Source organism: Paramormyrops kingsleyae, chromosome 8 (assembly GCF_048594095.1).
Source record: "Paramormyrops kingsleyae isolate MSU_618 chromosome 8, PKINGS_0.4, whole genome shotgun sequence".
In the NCBI taxonomy this organism is placed as follows: Eukaryota; Metazoa; Chordata; class Actinopteri; order Osteoglossiformes; family Mormyridae; genus Paramormyrops; species Paramormyrops kingsleyae.
In genome coordinates this window covers 23,170,329-23,188,805 of record NC_132804.1, presented here as the reverse complement: position 1 = coordinate 23,188,805, position 18,477 = coordinate 23,170,329, and the positions used below count along the sequence as shown (strand labels likewise).

The 18,477-nt window shown below is 42.5% G+C and overlaps 4 protein-coding genes across 4 annotated transcripts; 2 read left to right on the top strand and 2 right to left on the bottom strand.

Moving 5' to 3' along the window:
• Positions 1-296: 296 nt before the first annotated feature.
• On the bottom strand, positions 297-2,639 carry ccdc51 (coiled-coil domain containing 51). Its single transcript, XM_023795327.2, has 4 exons — positions 2,501-2,639; positions 1,611-1,987; positions 1,361-1,525; positions 297-1,214 (listed from the first exon to the last, which is right to left on the bottom strand). Exons 2-4 carry the CDS (start codon positions 1,932-1,934, stop codon positions 438-440), a joined length of 1,266 nt encoding a protein of 421 aa, XP_023651095.1. The 5' UTR covers positions 1,935-1,987; positions 2,501-2,639; the 3' UTR covers positions 297-437.
• Positions 2,596-5,143, top strand: tma7 (translation machinery associated 7 homolog). The gene is made up of 4 exons (XM_023795330.1): positions 2,596-2,709; positions 3,722-3,777; positions 3,898-3,985; positions 4,608-5,143. Exons 1-4 carry the CDS (start codon positions 2,694-2,696, stop codon positions 4,640-4,642), a joined length of 195 nt encoding a protein of 64 aa, XP_023651098.1. The 5' UTR covers positions 2,596-2,693; the 3' UTR covers positions 4,643-5,143.
• Positions 5,144-10,012: 4,869 nt separating this feature from the next.
• On the top strand, positions 10,013-15,016 carry LOC111835241 (keratin, type II cytoskeletal 8). Its single transcript, XM_023795326.2, has 9 exons — positions 10,013-10,469; positions 11,498-11,706; positions 12,242-12,302; positions 12,762-12,857; positions 13,074-13,238; positions 13,501-13,626; positions 13,771-13,991; positions 14,571-14,617; positions 14,761-15,016. The coding sequence occupies exons 1-9, from the start codon at positions 10,119-10,121 to the stop codon at positions 14,841-14,843; spliced, it is 1,359 nt and encodes a 452-aa protein (XP_023651094.1). The 5' UTR covers positions 10,013-10,118; the 3' UTR covers positions 14,844-15,016.
• Positions 14,710-18,454, bottom strand: bcdin3d (BCDIN3 domain containing). The gene is made up of 3 exons (XM_023795329.2): positions 18,234-18,454; positions 17,339-18,036; positions 14,710-15,522 (listed from the first exon to the last, which is right to left on the bottom strand). The coding sequence occupies exons 1-2, from the start codon at positions 18,423-18,425 to the stop codon at positions 17,434-17,436; spliced, it is 795 nt and encodes a 264-aa protein (XP_023651097.1). The 5' UTR covers positions 18,426-18,454; the 3' UTR covers positions 14,710-15,522; positions 17,339-17,433.
• Positions 18,455-18,477: the final 23 nt, after the last annotated feature.

Below are 18,477 nucleotides of genomic sequence, written 5' to 3'. Positions count from 1 at the left end.
CAGCCAAGCAGATCGTATTCGTTTAAGGTTATAGGACAGCTGACAGCAGTGTAACATGTATGTGTCAAAGGGATCACTGTGAAGCACCTTCCCAGCACACAGCAGAGACTCCTACTGTGATGCAGGCCGGTTCCCATAAGCTGACAGGTGACATGGCTCGAAACTCAAATAGTCTCAAGTATTGATCTGTCTTTTCCCTGTTAATTCAGGAGAAATTGGTAAATGTTTTACCATGTACGTATGTATGGAATTAAGCAAAAAAAAATAAATGCATGAATAGAAATTCAACAAATTGCTTTAATGTTCATATTATTTATTATTCATATTAATGTGTTTTACCCCAGAACAGCAGAGATATGTAAAAGTATTACAGCAGCTGATTAATATTGACAATTACCCTATCTTTGACTGTATTTAAAAACAGCTCTCAGTGTTGCTCAGTTGCCTTTAAATATTAAATACAAGACAGGCAAACTTAAAGCAAAAGCAGTGTATGTAAGAACTGTGTTGTACAGTGTGGTCTTGTTAATCTGGCTCTCCAGCCGCTTCTCAGTTTGCACCAGTCCTTGCATGACACCCTCAGTGTCACGGAGCAGCACCTGCGCCTCCTGCGTGCCAATGAGTGGCTTCCCCACAGCGGGCTGTCTGACGGACGCCAGTCGGACCTCTCGAAGTTCGGAGCGCACGCCGCCCAGAGTCTTTTCCAGCTGAGCTAGCTGTGGTTGGAGCTCCTGCATTACAGTCTGGGCTTTCTGTGTGGAGCGCAGAATGTCATTCAGTATGGACTGGATGGCGCTTGGAAGGGGGGTTGGGGGGCTGGAAGTAGTAGCTGGGTATGATGAAGCCTTGGACCTTTCCAGTGTCCTTTCAGGAACAGCCTCCCTCAAAGTACCAATAAGAGCTCTAAGCTCCTCTTGCTGGCCCTTGTGCACAGCAGCTTGCTCTTTGATGGCTTCCTGTAGACTCACTGGTCCCTTCTGAGCCTCCATTAGTAGGCTCCTAAGCTCCTGGAGACGTACCCTATTGACATAAGTGGACCCCATAACCCCGATCAAGGCCCCTAGAACGGAACCGATGACAGACCAGTTTTTGGTCCTCTCTGCCCTGGCTCGCTCTTTCTCGTGGCTCTCGCGTACCCCCACCGAGAAAAGAGCAAAACGTTCCCTCTCTGCCTCCTCCGCATTCTCATAGGCTGTCCGCAGACGTCGCTCCTCCTGCGATTCAATGGAAAGAAGAGGTTTTAACAAAAAGCCATTGGCGTGAGACAGCAGATCAATTCATGTCATCTGATCCATACGGCATAATTTAACTAGTTTTTCAAAGGGCCCACAATTTACATCCTGCATTCTGCACATCTCACCTGAAGCAACTTGTGCTCCGATGTGGCCAGCTCAAGGTAGTGGGCCTCCTCACGGGAAACACGGTCCAGCCGGTCTCTGACCTCCTTCAACCGGCCCTGTAGAGCTTCCAAACTTGCATGGGCCTCACGAACCATCCCTCTGGCCACCATAAAAGCCTTCTCAGCCTAATAAAACATTCAGTTACCTGGCCGTTTAGCTTGGGGAAAAAAAATCTGTCCCACCCCGATTCCACTTTGCACTTCAATTTACCTCTGTAACTTTTGTCTGGGCGTCTCGAACTTCATTGAGACCCACAAATTCTTCATACTTTCCCCACCAATAGTTGATGGAGGCCGAGATGGTTTTGGCCGAATTCTGTCCCCACTGCCTTCCCACCTCGGTAAGGCTCTTCACGGCATCGACCACATGCTGTTGTGCAGGAACTAATCTGGATGCCTCATTCTTTGGACTTTTTTGGCGCATACAATAATATCTATTAGAAAATGCTTCTGCTCTATGTCTGTAGGCAAACTGAACAAAGTAGCAGCCTTTCCCATAATGCTGTGACAGTATATGACCTGCCCTGTACCTCATTTAAGAATGAAATGGCAAACTAACGTGCAGCGACAGGGTACCTTCGTCTGGACCTGTTATAATTGAATAACAGAATAGGTTAGGAATACTAACACATCCTTTTGGGACATTCACATTATACGACTTGCAACAGCAAAACTCACAAAACATCCTTTTAAAATTAACAAAACTATTCCCACATTTTAGCGTTAGTTAAAGCGCAAAGCATTTGGGAAAAAATAATTTAGGATGGTAAATAAAGAAGCAAAGACTAAAATATCACGTTTATTTTATTATTGTACTTTATACTAGGCTGAAATTTGGATTATGATTTTCTGACCTTGTAGACTTCACATTCTTTTATTAGTGATGATTTTAAGAACATATTCGCATTAGGTGAGTATCTAGTTAGAATGCGAGTAACTTAATTCATACATTGCCAGGAAGCCGGCTACCAAGCCAGATTTGTCATTCAGCAACTATACTCCAGTACAATTTACGTGATTTAAATTAAGAGGCTGGGGTTTTGCAAAATAGCATGCCATAAACAGACTGTCTAAACATACAAAAACAATACAATACCATACCACGTTATACGGATAACTCTTCCGTGATCTCAATAGTTGTCAAAGGTGCGCAGACATGGGTAGCCAGTTAGCATTAGCTCAAAGCAGCTTTCATTCAGGCACAGAATAAGACATCTATTTCCGGGTGACTCTAGTCTTGGGGTCCTGACTGCGCTCGCTTTGGAAATTGCGTGCAGACTATACGGTCGGTAATATGTCTGGAAGAGACGGTAAGTAGGAATTAAATAAATTAACTTTCATTTTTGCATCAAGTTTAAAAGCCTGTTGTTCATAATGGTGATTTAGTTTTAGCAACCGATTTCGTGGAAAAACGTAAACTACCGATGTGTTTACAATAAATATCCTGACGTTGGCTAGATGTATAACACGGTGCATTCTGTATATTTAGGCATTTGATAAGTTATAAATATAAAATTCACAAATTTCACAGCTATGCAGATTTTATTATGGCTCTTGTATATTTGGGTCCAAATTTTTACCTTTTAAATATCGCGGCAAAACGCGCCGGTTTTCTGTCAAAATTCACTAATCAGCATCTGCAACAACGCCACAATGTCATAATCTCGTAATATTGTACGAGGCATAGTCGCAGCAACTAGGCCGGGATTGTAAATCTTCTTAGTTCGATGGTGACTCAGTATATGCCATCATACGGTACTAAGAGTGTAGAGTCCCAGTTTTGGGTAATCATGCTTTATGTATGGTGGTAGAACAGTGGCACAAATCTTTCCTATTAATCTTACCTTTGTAGAAGTGTATGGTAGGCATGCTGCCACTGACGCATTTACTTAGCTGGCTGAATGGTTGCGGTTTTTCGGTCCGTTGTTGTAGCTCGTGAATAAAATATGTTGCAACTTTGTTTTTTGTGCAACCCACTTTTGCGGGAGCGTAGTGTTCGTCGTTGCATTAATACAGTTTGTCATCATTAAACGATACATTTGAAGGACCCTGCACTGATATCACTGTGTGGTGGCTTGCTTACACGTTGATGGCAGTGTAATAGAAACCGATGTGTCATCGAGTATTACCAAAAGAGGATTAAACTCCTAAGATACTTATGTCCTTATGCCGAAAGGACACTCCTATGTATTACCCGAGTAGCTTTTTGTAGTTTCCATTCGTCCTTACCTAGTTTTAAATGTGTTTGGCTCAATTCGCATTTACTGCAGATCGTTGATTACGAAGAACGCTTAAGTCATTCTCATTTTTTCTCTTATGTAGGTGGCAAGAAGAAGCCCTTAAAACAGCCCAAAAAACAAGCAAAAGAAATGGACGATGTAAGTTTTTTTTTCCTTTTATGAACTACAAAAGTGCTGTATGAACCATCTGTACGAACAAACGGGCTTACATTGAAATTGGATGAAGAATCGCTTACTGTCTTCGCTGATTTTTTTCAGGAGGACATGGCTTTTAAGCAAAAACAAAAGGACGAGCAGAAACAGATGGAGGCGATGAAAAACAAAGCTGCAGGAAAAGGGCCATTTGGTAAGAACGTCGTGGTTAATGACAGTCAGGAGACAATAAGACACTAGGCGGCGCTGTCGGAGTTCATAATTACAATTGGAAGCCTTTTATTGTCATTATACCACGTATAACGAAATTGCAGAGCAGCTACCCCTTCAGACACAACGAAGAACAAACATTCAATCATTTACACAGTGACTATGAAAAGTACTACAAATAAATACTACAGGATAAAAAGTATATAAATGTGTAGATGATGATAGCCAGCAGTAGTCAGTGTGCTTTTCTTGTACATACTGGGTATGCATTTGAAATTGCAAGATCTACCGAATGGTAGATAGAAATTTTATAAATGTTTTTAAAAGAGTGGGTCTGTCATAGTCTCTAGCAGCATTTGTTGCATATGCTTTTATAGTTTAATGATTGAGAATTGAAATGGTTAGGTCAGGTCAGAGTGTTTTAACCATGTGTGAATCTCTGCATTGATTTACATCAATGCAGCATGAGGATTGGGTATCCTGATCCTGCAAGTAAGGTAGCAGCCATATTTCCCAAACTCAAGATTTTTGTCACTGTTACTCCACACCTGCATAAAAATGTTATCGTTTTGTGATTTATCCCCCCCCCCCCTTCTACCCCACAGCTGGCACTGGGATCAAGAAATCCGGAAAGAAGTGAAATGACCTTTGGGAAGATGTTTTGCGTCTCCATGCTTTCGGGTCCATTTTGAAAGTCAAAAATTTAAACTGTGTTCTTTTTTGTGATAGTTTTGCAACTATTGTATTACCTCAGACATGGTTTTGTTTCGCTCCCAGAAAGCCCCAATGAAAGACAGCAGTTGCGTACTTCATTAAACCATAACTTTTTCTGACACCTGAGGGGTGTTCCACGAAGCAGGATTTCAAAGTTAGCTGGGTTAATTTAGACTAGAAGTCATGACTGTCCAATAAGAGTTTAGGTAAAGAGCATTCCTATTGGGCAATGACTTCTAGTTTAAGTTAACCCAGCTACCAGAGAAATCCTGCTTTGTGGAATACCCCCTGCTTTCAATATGCAGCATTTCTAAAGTCCTAATTGTCATTTTTGAGTTGTTTACCTGACTTGTCACATGAATTTTGGCTTTCTTAGATCTCCCCTAAAATGTAAACATATGAATTAAAGTATATCTGAAACCCAGAATGGAATATTTCAGATTTACTTACTAAATTCTAGAAAAATAATTTGTTCAGAATATGAATGTTGCTCCACCCGGCACAGAATCAGCATAATGCTCTGTAACATGCCTTTCATTTACGTCATGCAGTAAGTTTTCATATTAACACTGAATCCACTCTAGTGAAATTGTGCTGGGCGGAAGGTTGCAGTGTGGAGGTAAGCTATGCAGCCTACTTCAGATTCATGTTTATCCATTGTTTAATACACTATGTGGACAAAAGTATTGGGATACCTGGCCATTACATCTACAGGAACTTTTATGACATCCCATTCTAAATCCATAGGCATCAATATGATGCTTGTCCTCCCCTTTTCAGCTATAACAGCTGCCGCTCTTCAGGAAAGGCCTTCAACAAGATTTTAGAGTGTGACTAAGGCAATCTTTGCCCATTCATCCAGAAAAGCATCTGTGAGGTCAGGCACTGATGTTGGACATGAAGGCCTGGCTCACAATCTCTCTTCCATTTCATCCCAAAGGTGTTCGATGGGGTTGAGGGCTCTGTGTGGGCCAGTCAAGTTCTTCCTCATCAAATTCACCCAACATCCACAGTCATGCGGGAACAGAAAAGGGTCTTCCCCCAAACTGTTCCCACAAAGTCTAAAGCCCCCCTAAAATAGACCTAACACCGGCCCTAACTTAAATATCTCTTGTATTACGTACTAGTTACTCACAGTAGCATCAGGACTTAGTGTGACCTCACTGTTAGGTGCTTTGCGTTGAGCTGGTATTTCAGGCTTGAACTACTCCCAACGGTACAAAAATTACATACTGAACAAAATGCACAGAATAGTGCTCCTATCTCACGTTCTATCTGGGCATTTTTTAAACGTAAAATTTCCATTGGCCAGGCCAAGCAACATTTTTGCACTAACTTCCATATTTACAGTGCTACTGAGAATGGCTGTAAATTGTCAAGGGGCGTCGTAGAGCACGATTAATTTGCTTTTTTTTTTTGCCGTGTTATTTTTCTGTAATTAATTAATGGAAATTAACTCGTTATTTTGACAAGTCTAACAAAAACATATTATCCAGCATTCAGTACAGGGTCATGACGATCTTGGAAGCACAGGATGGGTGACATCATAATGTGCGAGTAAAATATAAAAACATGAAGACTCATTTTCTTTTGGTCCAAATGCTTTTTGAATGTTCAGGTCCATTGCAGTTATGGCCGTGCGGATTACAATTTAACATCAAAAGCAGTCTGAAGGTGAAATATTGCTCAATTTAGCAGACAGTTTTCTGTTCTTTTGACAGCATTTGGGTGGAGGTTGCTTTCAGGTAATGCATTCATCGTGGAATTTAAAAAATGCTACATGAATAATCTTCTGCAAGTAACCCACCAGAGAGAAAGATGGAGAAAAATAAAAGTGTCTTTGTAACTCAAATCTGATGTCGGAGAATTTGAGGAAGGACTTTCTCTCCAAACTCCCGCATCACACGCCATCACCCAGTACCTGCCCAGGTTAAGGGTCACTTGCAGCACTTCTTGCTAGACTGGAACTATCAGCAATTCAGAGCAATCTGTGAGACTATCGAACAAAGGTGTGTCCATACGATGATAAAGATCATCTTAAAAAGTCACAACACTGGTACCCACCCATCCTAGAAGAATTTCCTCCTTGTATACAATCACTATTATTATTATTCAGTGGCTGGACAGACAGTGTTGAAAAGCATCTGCTCTGCTACCCATCAGATAACAGTGATGATGATGATAAGGAACAACTTCAGCCAATTCATTCATTCTTTAAAAAAATGTCCCAAATAGGTGCTTCACATTGGAAATGAAATTAAAACAGTCCTTAACTTGTCAAACCAAATTCACATTTTTTTTTTTTAGATTTAATAACCATTCCGTCTACCTAAATATAGCATGAATGCATCTATTCACCCATTTTTTTGTTGCTGCTTGTCCTATTCGGGGGGGGGATCTGGAGCCTATTGTTGCAGTACAATCCAGGATGGGCCACCAGCCTATTGCAGGGCACACACGCAATTTTGTAACTCCAATTAAAATCAGCATGTTTTGACTAGGGGGGGGTGGACCTGGATCATCTGGAGCAAACCCCCGTGACAACACAGAGAGAACATGAAAACTCCACACGCAGAGACCTGGCGGAGACTCAAACCCAGGGCCCAGAGGTGTGATCAAGGAGTGCTAAGCACTGCTCCACCAGACTGCCCCTGCATCAATGCACAGCGTTAAAGTCCTCCATCAATGTATTTGGTTACACAAACTGAATTATGCCTAACATTCAATTAAGTATTTTATCAATCCATCCATCTTCAATAGCTGCTTATTAAATCCAGGGCTGCTGCATTTCTGGAGCCTGTCCTTGGGAATACAACGCAAAAGGCAAGGGAGACCCCAGTCCGGTATAGGGGTCACACTCCTGAGTATGCTGAGGCAGCGTCTGGATTTATACCCAAGTGTGTGGAAGATGTGACTGTCACCAAGAACCCTGGCTCACCAGAGAGGTGCATACACTTCTAAAAGCACGTAACGAAGCCTTTAAGTCTGGGGATAAAGATGCTCTTAGATCTGCAAGAGCTAATCTGAACTGAGGCTTGAGAGCAGCAAAACGTGCCTATGGACAGAAAATACAGAGTCACTTCACTGACTTGAAAGACTCCAAACGCTTGTAGCTTGGCATCCAGTCCATTACGGATTACAAGCCCCTTCCACTACCCTGTGAAGACAACAGTGAATTTCTCAACTCACTCAACCAATTCTTCACCTGGTTTGAGGAAACAAACAATCAGACAACAACAAAAACTCCCCTCAGCATGGAAGATGAAGCTCTATGTTTGGATTCAACAGACGTCTGGAAATCTTTACGTAGGGTTAACACACGGAAAGCTACAGGTCCTGACAACATCCCAGGATATGTACTTAGAGAATGTGCTGACCAACTGACACTCGTCCTAACAGATATCGTACCCCAATGCTTCAAGACAACAACCATCAAACCACTGCCAAAAAAGTCATCAGCTTCATCATTAACTCTTAATGACTTCCGCCCTATAGCACTCACTCCAATTGTTATGACGTGCTTTGAACGGCTGGTTAAGGACCACATAACATCCGTACTTCCTGCAACATTCGACCCATTCCAGTTTGCATACCGTCCAAATCGCTCAGTCGATGATGCCATATTGACAGCACTTCACCTAATCCTGGCTCACCTTGAAAGTAAAAACATGTGCTCATGCTCTTCATTGATTTCAGCTCTGTATTTAACACTGTTGTTCCACAACAGTTGATAAAGAAACTGGGTCCACTAGGTATCAACACCTCATTGTGCAATTAGATATTGGACTTTCTCACAAACAGACCTCAGACAATATGGGTTGGAAATAGCATCTCTGAGACAACTACTGTAAACACCGGGGTTCCCCAGGGCTGTGTCTTAAGCCCTTTGCTGTTCACCTTGATGACTCATGACTGCTGTGCCAAGTTCAACACGAACCACATCATCAAGTTCGCAGACGACACAACAGTAGTGGGTCTCATCAGTAACGACGATGACTCAGCCTACAGAGAAGTAGTGAATCAACTCCTTGTCTTAATAACCTGTTCCTGAATGTCAACAAGACGAAGGAGATCACTGTTGACTTCAGGAAAAAGCGCAAAACACACACTCCACTCACAATCCATGGCAATGCTGTGGAGTCAGTGAGCAGCACCAAGTTCCTGGGAGTACACATCACCGAAGACCTGACATGGACCACTAACACCACCTCGCTTGTTAAAAGGGCACATCAACGACTCCACTTCCTTTGTCGGCTAAAGAGAGCAAACCTCTCCCCGCATGTCCTCACATCTTTTTATAAGGGTACTATTGAGAGCATCCTGACCAGCAGCATCTGTCTGGTATGGCAGCTGTAATGCCTCTGACCAGAAGTCCCTTCATAGAGTAGTGAGGTCAGCAGAGAAAATGATCAGGATTTTTGTTTGTTTTGCACAATGAGTCAGGAGAAACGCAATTTCATTCTACCATGCACTCTCAAACTGTGTGGTCCGAATGACAATAAAGTTTACTTTGACTTTGACTTGACTTGACACTCACAGTCACACACTAGGGGCGATACTGAGAAACCAGCGCACATGTGTCTCTTTGCTCTGTGGGTGGAAACTTACACAGGGAGACCATGCAAACCCCACATACAATCAAACGAGCAACCATGGAGCTGCAGGATCACCGCAACACCGAGTAATTAGGTAAGAATTTAGTGCACGTCAGGGGCATCATTAGGTCCGATCACTCAGGGCTATAGCCATAAGTATTTTAACCCTGATGCCAGGCTTCCTTCAAAAAATAAATATAAATAAATAAAAAGACAAGCCCCAGGGAAACTTGACTTAGCCCCTGATCCTTTCAATAGCTATAAATGCCTCTGGTGTAAGCATTGAAGTACAGGCAATGTTATGGGCCGGCAGGTCAGCGGTTACCACTGTTAGCTGTATAGGGGGTTTGCATTCAACTGTCCAAAGACACACAGTTAAATGAACCGGAGTTTGTAACTTGCCAACCGTGTGCAGGTGTATGTCCTGTAAAGATCTAGCATCTCATCCAGGAATGTCACCCATACTACTCTTTAGCTATGTTACCTTACGGGGTGACACCCGTATTGGGCCTTATCATTCAGGTCACTGAAGAGACAGTATGGCAGAGGCAGCAGAATCACTAAAAAGTTAAAGAATTTAAGCCACGATTGATAAGGAAAGATGTTCTGGCTGTGATGCGAGCTATAAATGGAATGTTGACCGGTCTTTCCAGGGAGGGGAAAAAACACACACACCTAACTCGCGCTCCACCCAGAAGCTGCTAAATAAGAGGCGCCATCAGCATATACTCCAGAACACTCTTCCACTCCATCCACAGTGCTCTTCTGCCTCCATCTCGCTCAGCTAACCTCCTGGCACCTGCAACCATGAGTCTACAGACCAAGCAATTCAGCAGCTTCAGCACAGTGAGCAGCAAAGGCAAATCCGGCTTCAGCACAGTGAGCAGCAAAGGCAAATTCAGCAGCGTCAGCAGCTCCGGCTTCAGTGGTGCCTCTTACTATGGCATAGGACCCCGGTTCAGCTGGAGCCCCTCCATCAAGCAGACCCCGATGCCCTGTGGCCTTCACTCCGGCTCCCATATCAGCTCGGTGAACGTCAACTGGAATCTGCTGGATCCCCTCAACTTGGGGGTCGACCCCACTTTCTGTACCGTGCGCAAAGAGGAGAAGGAGCAGATCAAATCCCTCAACAATCGCTTCGCCTCATTCATCAATAAGGTACCATGGGCCTGGACCCGATATGCATGACCAAAATGTCAGAATGCACCAGGCTTACTGTTATTAACTAATGATGACTACTGGACTCAAAGTACAGGTTTAATTTACTGTATAAAGAAACCTGCACAACTAAAGGCTTTTTATTTAATGTTTTAATTTATTGGGTTAAAACAGGGCTGCTCATTTCTGCTCCTGAAAATCTACCACCATGCAGACGTTAGGTGTTCCTGATTAGCTGTATCGGGTGTATTAAATTGTGGCTGCATGTAAACTCTGCATGATGGTAGATCTTCAGGTGCAGGAATTGGCAGCCCTGGGTTGAAGAATTTTCCCTGGAATCAAATTGTTTATCTAATCCAATCAAAATTCATATTGCCATTTTCAGGCATGTTCATTGGATTTCAGAATTCTGAATTGAAAGCAGACATTATCATGCTAAATTTTGCAGGGAATTGTTGCAATCAGTCTATTCAACAGTTACTTCCTCTCCTCTTTTCAGTTTTGAACATTTTCCCCAGTTTTCCTGGTAATCATGGCTGAAAGATGTATAATCTCTCATCACCTTGGTTAGAATGAGCCAAGTAACATACGCCTAAAGACCTCATTCTGTATTTTGGAATAGAATACTTTTTCAGGTGTGTGAGAGACCAAGAATAGGTCAGATTTCATCCTGGATAACTCAGACAACTATGCGTCGTTTGTAATCCTCAGACACAATGACAACACGATACATGGGCCTCGGGACTGAAATGCAGACCAGAGATAGCCCTTCCCACACAGAGCATGTCTGCTCCGTGGAACTGACACCTCATGCACAGCACTCTGAGCCGAGGTGCAGGACAGAAAGCACCTGCACTTCACTGCAACCACAATAGCACAAACGTTAGAGCGGCACAACTTAGAACACATCCATTAACAATCCCAAACTGATATTTCGCTCTGTCAATATACTGAATAACAAAAGTCAATGAAAGACAACTTATAACCTGCCCTTTCTCTAACCGTTTACTCCCTGTGATACACCGTAGGTGCGCCATCTGGAGCAGCAAAACAAATTGCTTGAGACCAAGTGGAACCTCCTTAAACAGGAGTCCCCCGACGATTCCCAAATCGAAATGATGTACGAGGACTACATTTCCAGGCTGCACTATCAGCTGGACACCCTCAACGAGGAGAGGAGCAGGCTGGACGGCGGCCTGAAGGACGTGATGTTGCAGGTGGAGGGCTGCAAGGAAAAGTAATGTCACGTGAACAAACGGACATGAGCGGGTTGATTACAAAGACCAGCCAGAAGCACAGCACCTCGACAGCTGAAATAGCCTAGCAGTGAGCGTAGGGCTGAGGAATGAGGATTACCAAGCGGAAATGCCAGGACATTTCCTTCTGTTGTACCTTTATTTAAGCTAAATTTTTACAAATAGGGAAGAGAATTTGGAAAACATAGGTAGCAGCAAATGTTGTAAAGTTTCTGGGTTGAGGTCTCAAAGGGCTTCCCTGCTGCTGTGTTCCTGTGTGTTTTCAATGAGAATTGCGGAAGCATGGGCTGTAGAAAATGGAAAAATTATTTGCTTAGTATAAAGTTCATTCTCCAAAGTAGGCAAATACGCTAATTTACATTTGTGCTTGTATTATAATGAATATAAATACTTTGGGACATAATTCTGTTATGTTGAATATTATAGTTAAGTGTTGAAGAATATTTACCTTTAAGTTAACCTTTAACGTAAAACTGAATGTGTGCATTTATTTGTTTTACTCCAACCCTGACCCAGGTTTGAAGATGAAATTAACAAGAAAGCCAGCTTAGAAAATGAGTTTGTAATCCTGAAGAAGGTAAGCACCTTGCATGTTCCCAGGTCAGGTATACTTAGGATGCCTTTGGCTGTGTTACACACCCAGGACCCAGTAAAGTCCCACCAATGTGCCAGGAGTTGGGCGGTAAAGGGGAGTTTGGCTGAATCACGGGGAACAAAGGCCCTCACTGAATAAAAATGTCGCACCTACAGCCATTAACACACCTGGCTAGCAAGGTGTCATATGAGAATGAGGCAGCAGCTGTTACTTGAATCGTTTCTGCTGTGGGATGTGCGGCAGCATCCCTGCCAAATGCAATTTGTGTGACCATGTTGCTCCATTTAAACTAGCTAGCGGCTGAACTACCTGTTTGTTTTAATGTCCATATATGGCAATGACAGAGAAGACACTAAGGGTGGGGCACTGTAATGTCGTAGCTGGTGATAAAGGAGGGGGCTTTCTCAGAGCTGAAGGTCCCTGAACCGAGTTTTAACACAGGATGTCGACCACGCTTTGCTGGTGAAGACAGAACTGGATGAAGAGGCTGAAGCCCTGAATGAAAAAATATACTTCCTCAAGACTATATACGATCAGGTATGATGTCTCTAAACAAGTACTCTGACTTGCTCAGTGCCAACTCACTTCTGGTGCAGTTATTAGGAGATCAATTCATTGGCAAGTAGACTAGAACAAAGAAGTACAAACTGATTTTCTCGGGAGGAAAAAAAAAGAATTATAACTGAGTTGACAGATACATGTAGCAAATGGAGAACATGACTTCATTGAATCTACTCCTTTTTGGTCCACAAGGAATTGACTGAGCTTGAAGCCAGCATCAAGAACACTTCGGTCACTGTGCAGATGGACAACTCCCGTGAAATCAACATGGAAGACATCATAGCTGACGTTAAGGCACAATATGAGTATGTTGCCACCAAAAGTCGCGAGGAGGCAGAATCGTGGTACAAGGCTAAGGTAAATTGACAGGAAGTCAAAGCACTCCTGCTTCATGGGATCATCTGGGCAGATCTACTTTTCTGTGAAAATATAGAACATTAATTAACTCAAATTTGGGCCAAGGCATGAGTAAGAAGCCCAACCACAGAGTGGGTCAGATCCTGAGGTCCGTGGAGAATTACCATTCCAGCGATGCACAGACAGCCATCTCTTATGGGGAGGAAAATGCATGGTGAAGTTCTTGACCTGTTTAAAAACCAGCATCCTTTGCCATGACCAGGTCAATGAGATGTCAAAGAATGCCAGCTACTATGATAATCAACTATCCACATCAAAGAATGAACTGGCGGAGCTCAGACGCAAGATCACGCGTATAAAAAATGAGATTGAGACTGTCAAGGGACAGGTAAGGCTTAGTATCCTCTGTCAAGGAAGAAACATTCAAAAATCATAGTGTATAAAAAAGAATCTATATTAGAAATCTCTAACAGGAGTCACCAAACATCCACCCTGCTCCAAATACCTTTCATGAGATTTTTTTCTTCTCCAGCAAGGTAATCTGGACTCGGATATAAAGAAGGCAAAAGCTAAAGGAACTGAGGAGCTGGAAAAAGCCTGGAAGCACATCCGGAGCCTGGAGAAGAACTTGAACGAGAAGAAGAAGGCTCTGGCTTGCCAGGTGAAAGACTATCAGGAGCTGATGAACTGCAAGATGGCCCTAGACATTGAGATCGCCACCTACAAGAAGCTGCTGGAAGGAGAGGAGTTCAGGTGAGGTCAGATTCTCTGCTCAAACGTGAATCCGGGGTGCTATGGTAGCCCTTCTACTCATTGCACGACAGTTATAAAGACAGCATCTATTATTGTGTTTTTTATACCCTACATAACAGATCAAGGTTTGACCAACACATTATACAATATAAGTAACGCTTTACATTAACTGCACCTTCATAATGCTTTTATATTGCATTAATAAAACATTAAGTACACCTTCATAATGTATTCATTAAGTATTCAGAAATCATTCATAAACATCATGCATGTATATCTTTACATCCTAACATCCCTTCACAGCTGTAATATACATTAATAACAAACATTATATAATAATAACAAACATAATTGTATAATCATGTAATGTTTGTTATTAATGTATATTAAAGCTGTTAAGGGATGTTAAAGTGTACTTGCATGCTGCTTATGAATGTTCTATGAATGCATTATGAAGGTGCACTGAATGTTCTATAAACGTATAATGAATGCATTATGAAGGTGCACTTTATGTAAAAAGTTACCCAATATAATTATCTGGAACAATGATATTATAACATCTCATTTTTAATTGGACAGAATTGGACATGAGTACGCTGTGAATATCCATCCAGGGACCCACACCTGTAAGTATAATTTAATATTAATTACCTTCTATATTCTTAAAAAAAACTTTTTGAAAGAACTTGTTTTGAAGAAAGCATGAAAACAGAGAACATTTGCTTCTGTTAAGTTTTATTGCACTGGGCTAATTTCCTTTTTTCCCCAGATAAAGAGGTGGAAATTCCACAGCAAAAACTTCTGATCAAGAAGATCGAGACTCATGACAAGAAGACATTCAGCCTCAACTGAGCTACTGGAAACACAGTGAATGGTGCCTTATCCTGTTAACTTTACCTATAAAATGTAACTTCGGGTATAAAGGGAAAATAAAACAGTTTCTCACTAGCACAGGCTTTCTGCTCAGATAAAAAATGTATTAAAAATAAAGTGCTCTCTACAATAAATTCACTTCCGTAATGTAACTCTTATTTTCATCTTGATATTTAGGCTATTTTATTCCAATGTTTACACATATTACATTCAAACATTCAAACTGTGATTTGTACTGTGTTTCATTCTGTGTCATGATACGTAGAAAACAATTCATGTTTAACACAGAAATGACAAAACATTAAGCCCTTCATTCAGTGTGGCTCTGCGGGTTAGAATCCATAATAGGAAGGTCTTTGGTCCACATACCATAGCTGGTAGAGTGATGCCACTGCTGGGACCAGTGAGAAGGCCCCATAACCACAATCACTCCAGGGATCTCTGATCCTTACTTGTATGTTGCTTTCGACCAAAACTACTACTAAACAAAAGAATGTTTGTGTCTGGAATTCAAACCTCACCACACCTCCGCCCATCTGCGAGCACTGGTTATCAGATCCAAAGCTGATATAAGGAATTCCACCCACAAAGGCTGATCGTTCAACACGTCCTGTTGGCTGATCCTGCTCCACCTTGGTGCCCCATGGTTATATGCACACTGTCAGGGAAATAAAATACCAAATTTTACCTTTGAGGATACGATTACTTGTCACTGCGGCTGTTACTCACTAAGGTCTGCCAATAGTATCCTAGCTGTAGGTAAATGTACTTCTTTCGGCTCCTCTTAGGGCTCATCACAGCAGATCACTTGTTTCCATTTCTTCCTTTCCTCTGCTCCTTCCTCTTCCTCACCAGCCTCACCACATCCATAAACCTCCTCTTAGGCCTTCCTCTTTCACACAAGCCACCTGCAATTCCTCTCTCACAACATCCACAACCCTCCTCTTCAGCCTTCCTCTTTTCCTCTTGCCTGGCAGCTCTATCCTCAGCATCCTTCTCCCCACATACCCCACATCTCTCCTCTGTAAATGTCCAACCAACGCAACCTCACCTCTCCAGCTTTGTCTCCAAACCGTCCAACCTGAGCCGACCCTCTAAGATACTCATTCCTAATCCTGTCCATCCACATCACACCCAATGCAAATCTTACCATCTTTAACTCAGCAACCTCCTGTCTTTCCATCAGTGCCACCTTCTCCAGCCCATTTAACAAAGCTGGTCTCACTACCATCTTGTAAACCTTCCCTTACACTCTTGCTGATTCCCGTGTCACAAATCATTCCTGCCACTCTTCTCCACCCTGCTGTCACCCTCCTCCTCTTCTTGATCTCCAAAATCATCATACAGATCACCATCCTCCATAGGACATGATCCACCTGTGTGAATCTTCCTCCGCTCTCGTATGACACTCTGTGCTCCTCCCACTTCTTAAAACATGTATTCACCACAGCCATTTCCATCCTTTCTGCAAAATCCATTACCATCTGACCTTCTGCATTCCTCTCCTTCACACCATACCTCCCCATCACCTCTGTTCCCTTCACCAACATGCTCATTGAAGTCCACTCCAATCATCCCTCTCTCTACCCTTGGATACACTCTCCACCACTTTGACCAACTCCACTCTCCTACCCTTCCTCATCTCTTCCTGTTTCTAGACTTGCCTTCCCACTCTTCCTCAGCCAACAGCAGCCCAATTTCCACCAGCACCCTGTTGACTAACAGCACTGGAGGCGTAGTTGTTAACCCAGGGCTCGACCGATCCGGTATAGAAATCTGTATTGTTGTCTGCATATTTATTTTGCAAAAGTTTTACACCAGATGTCCTTCCTGAAGCTTCCCACGTCATTTATCCAGGTTTGGAAGCGGCATGAAGAAATACGCTGGCTGGTGCATCTCCAGTGTCTGTACCTTTTAGTCTAATTTCAGGTACAAAAATGGACCCCGAGGAACATTCTTCTACCAAGTGGGGTAAACTGATTGAGCCAATCATCTCATTTTTCATACAGATACCACATACTAGATACCACATGCAGCAAGTAAAAAGATGCACCTGTGTATGATTTTGCGTTAATACTTTAAAAAGTCATTATACATTTTGCATCGTTAATTCTGAACACATAAGAATTTAAACTCGTTTTTTTTTTAAATCCTTATGATCGAATACATTTACTCGTACACGTTTTAAGGGTCACAAAGGCCTATACGTAAGGATTAGTGTGATGAATTTGTGTCGATAACAGCATTACAGACACAATTACTGACTGGTTATTCTTAAACTCTATTTATAGAAGCTGTCCACACTAAAGATTTAATTACTGAATATTAACCCCAACTTAAAACAAAAAAAACTGTGAAATTTACACATTCCACATATCGTAAATAGATGTTCCCAATTTGGACAAATGATTATAAACAAATTATTAAATAATAATAATATTGATGATAATAATAAAAGTTGAATTCAACTCAACTGCCATTGTCCTTTTCCAGATTGGGAGTCGTTGCTGCCATCTGGCGTTTAAAAAGTGCAATTACATCAACAAACAAGTTCCTTTTCTTATCCATTTTAGTTTGTAGATGGCTGGGTACTTTCTTCTTTTCCCACCTCTATTGCATTTCTTGTAAAGAGCATCAATGTGCGGTCCCATGCTGTGCTGCCAAAGCTGCGCACCAGCTTCATGCCGCAATTTCTCACCAGATGGTCCCTTGCGTGCTCCTCCATGTCCCCGCGGATCTTCAATGTTTTGAAATGTTCGAAATCTCCTCTGCCCAGCTTGCGCAATCGGCGTGCTGCCGAGCGGTAACATTTCCATGGCTGGGTTTCCAGAAGCAGGTGATGGCAGAGGGAGGCCAGGCGGGAGAGGAGTTCTAGCAGCGCCTCGTCGCCATGGTTCAGGTGCACCCACATGGTGACCGCCAAGCACAGGCACAGGTCAAAGCTGGAACGACCAAACTTGCTCAAGTAGCTCCCGAGCTGCGTCCGACTGTGTTCATCATTGGCGACATCAAGATGGATAAAGGAAATGCTATTGGGGAAAGGATTAGACTGCTCTGCTCGCAAAATTAGCCCTTCGTCCAAGTCACAGCCGAGCAGGTGTACCCACCCCTCTGCCGTACGACTACTGGACTCTTGTTCCTGAAGATGTCGATACAGCGCCACGGTAAAGTCCTGAGCAATCAACAAAATAAAATTATTATATCCACAACATAAAAAAACAAGTATACCAAACATATACTAAGCAGACACACGCATAGTTGTAAGTTTACAATAGGCTCATTATCATATGACAATTATATTAGGCCACGGCAATCGGCAATTGATATGTTTGTCGTATAAAACACAATTCACGTGGGGAAAAAACTCACCCCAGAATTACATCCAACATCAAGCACGGTTATGTTTTCACTAGTTTCAGAACTATATCCTATATCCCGTAGTAACGTACGTGGTATTAGGGTTAAACGATTTTCCGGGGGGTTGAACGTGTAGTAATTTATGAAATTTCCATATGGTGCCGCTCCGGGATCACTGCCCTCACGCTGCACGGTCGACGCCATTTTTGTCCGGCGATAAAAAAATTTCCGGGTGGAAAATTTCACTCCGGAAGGA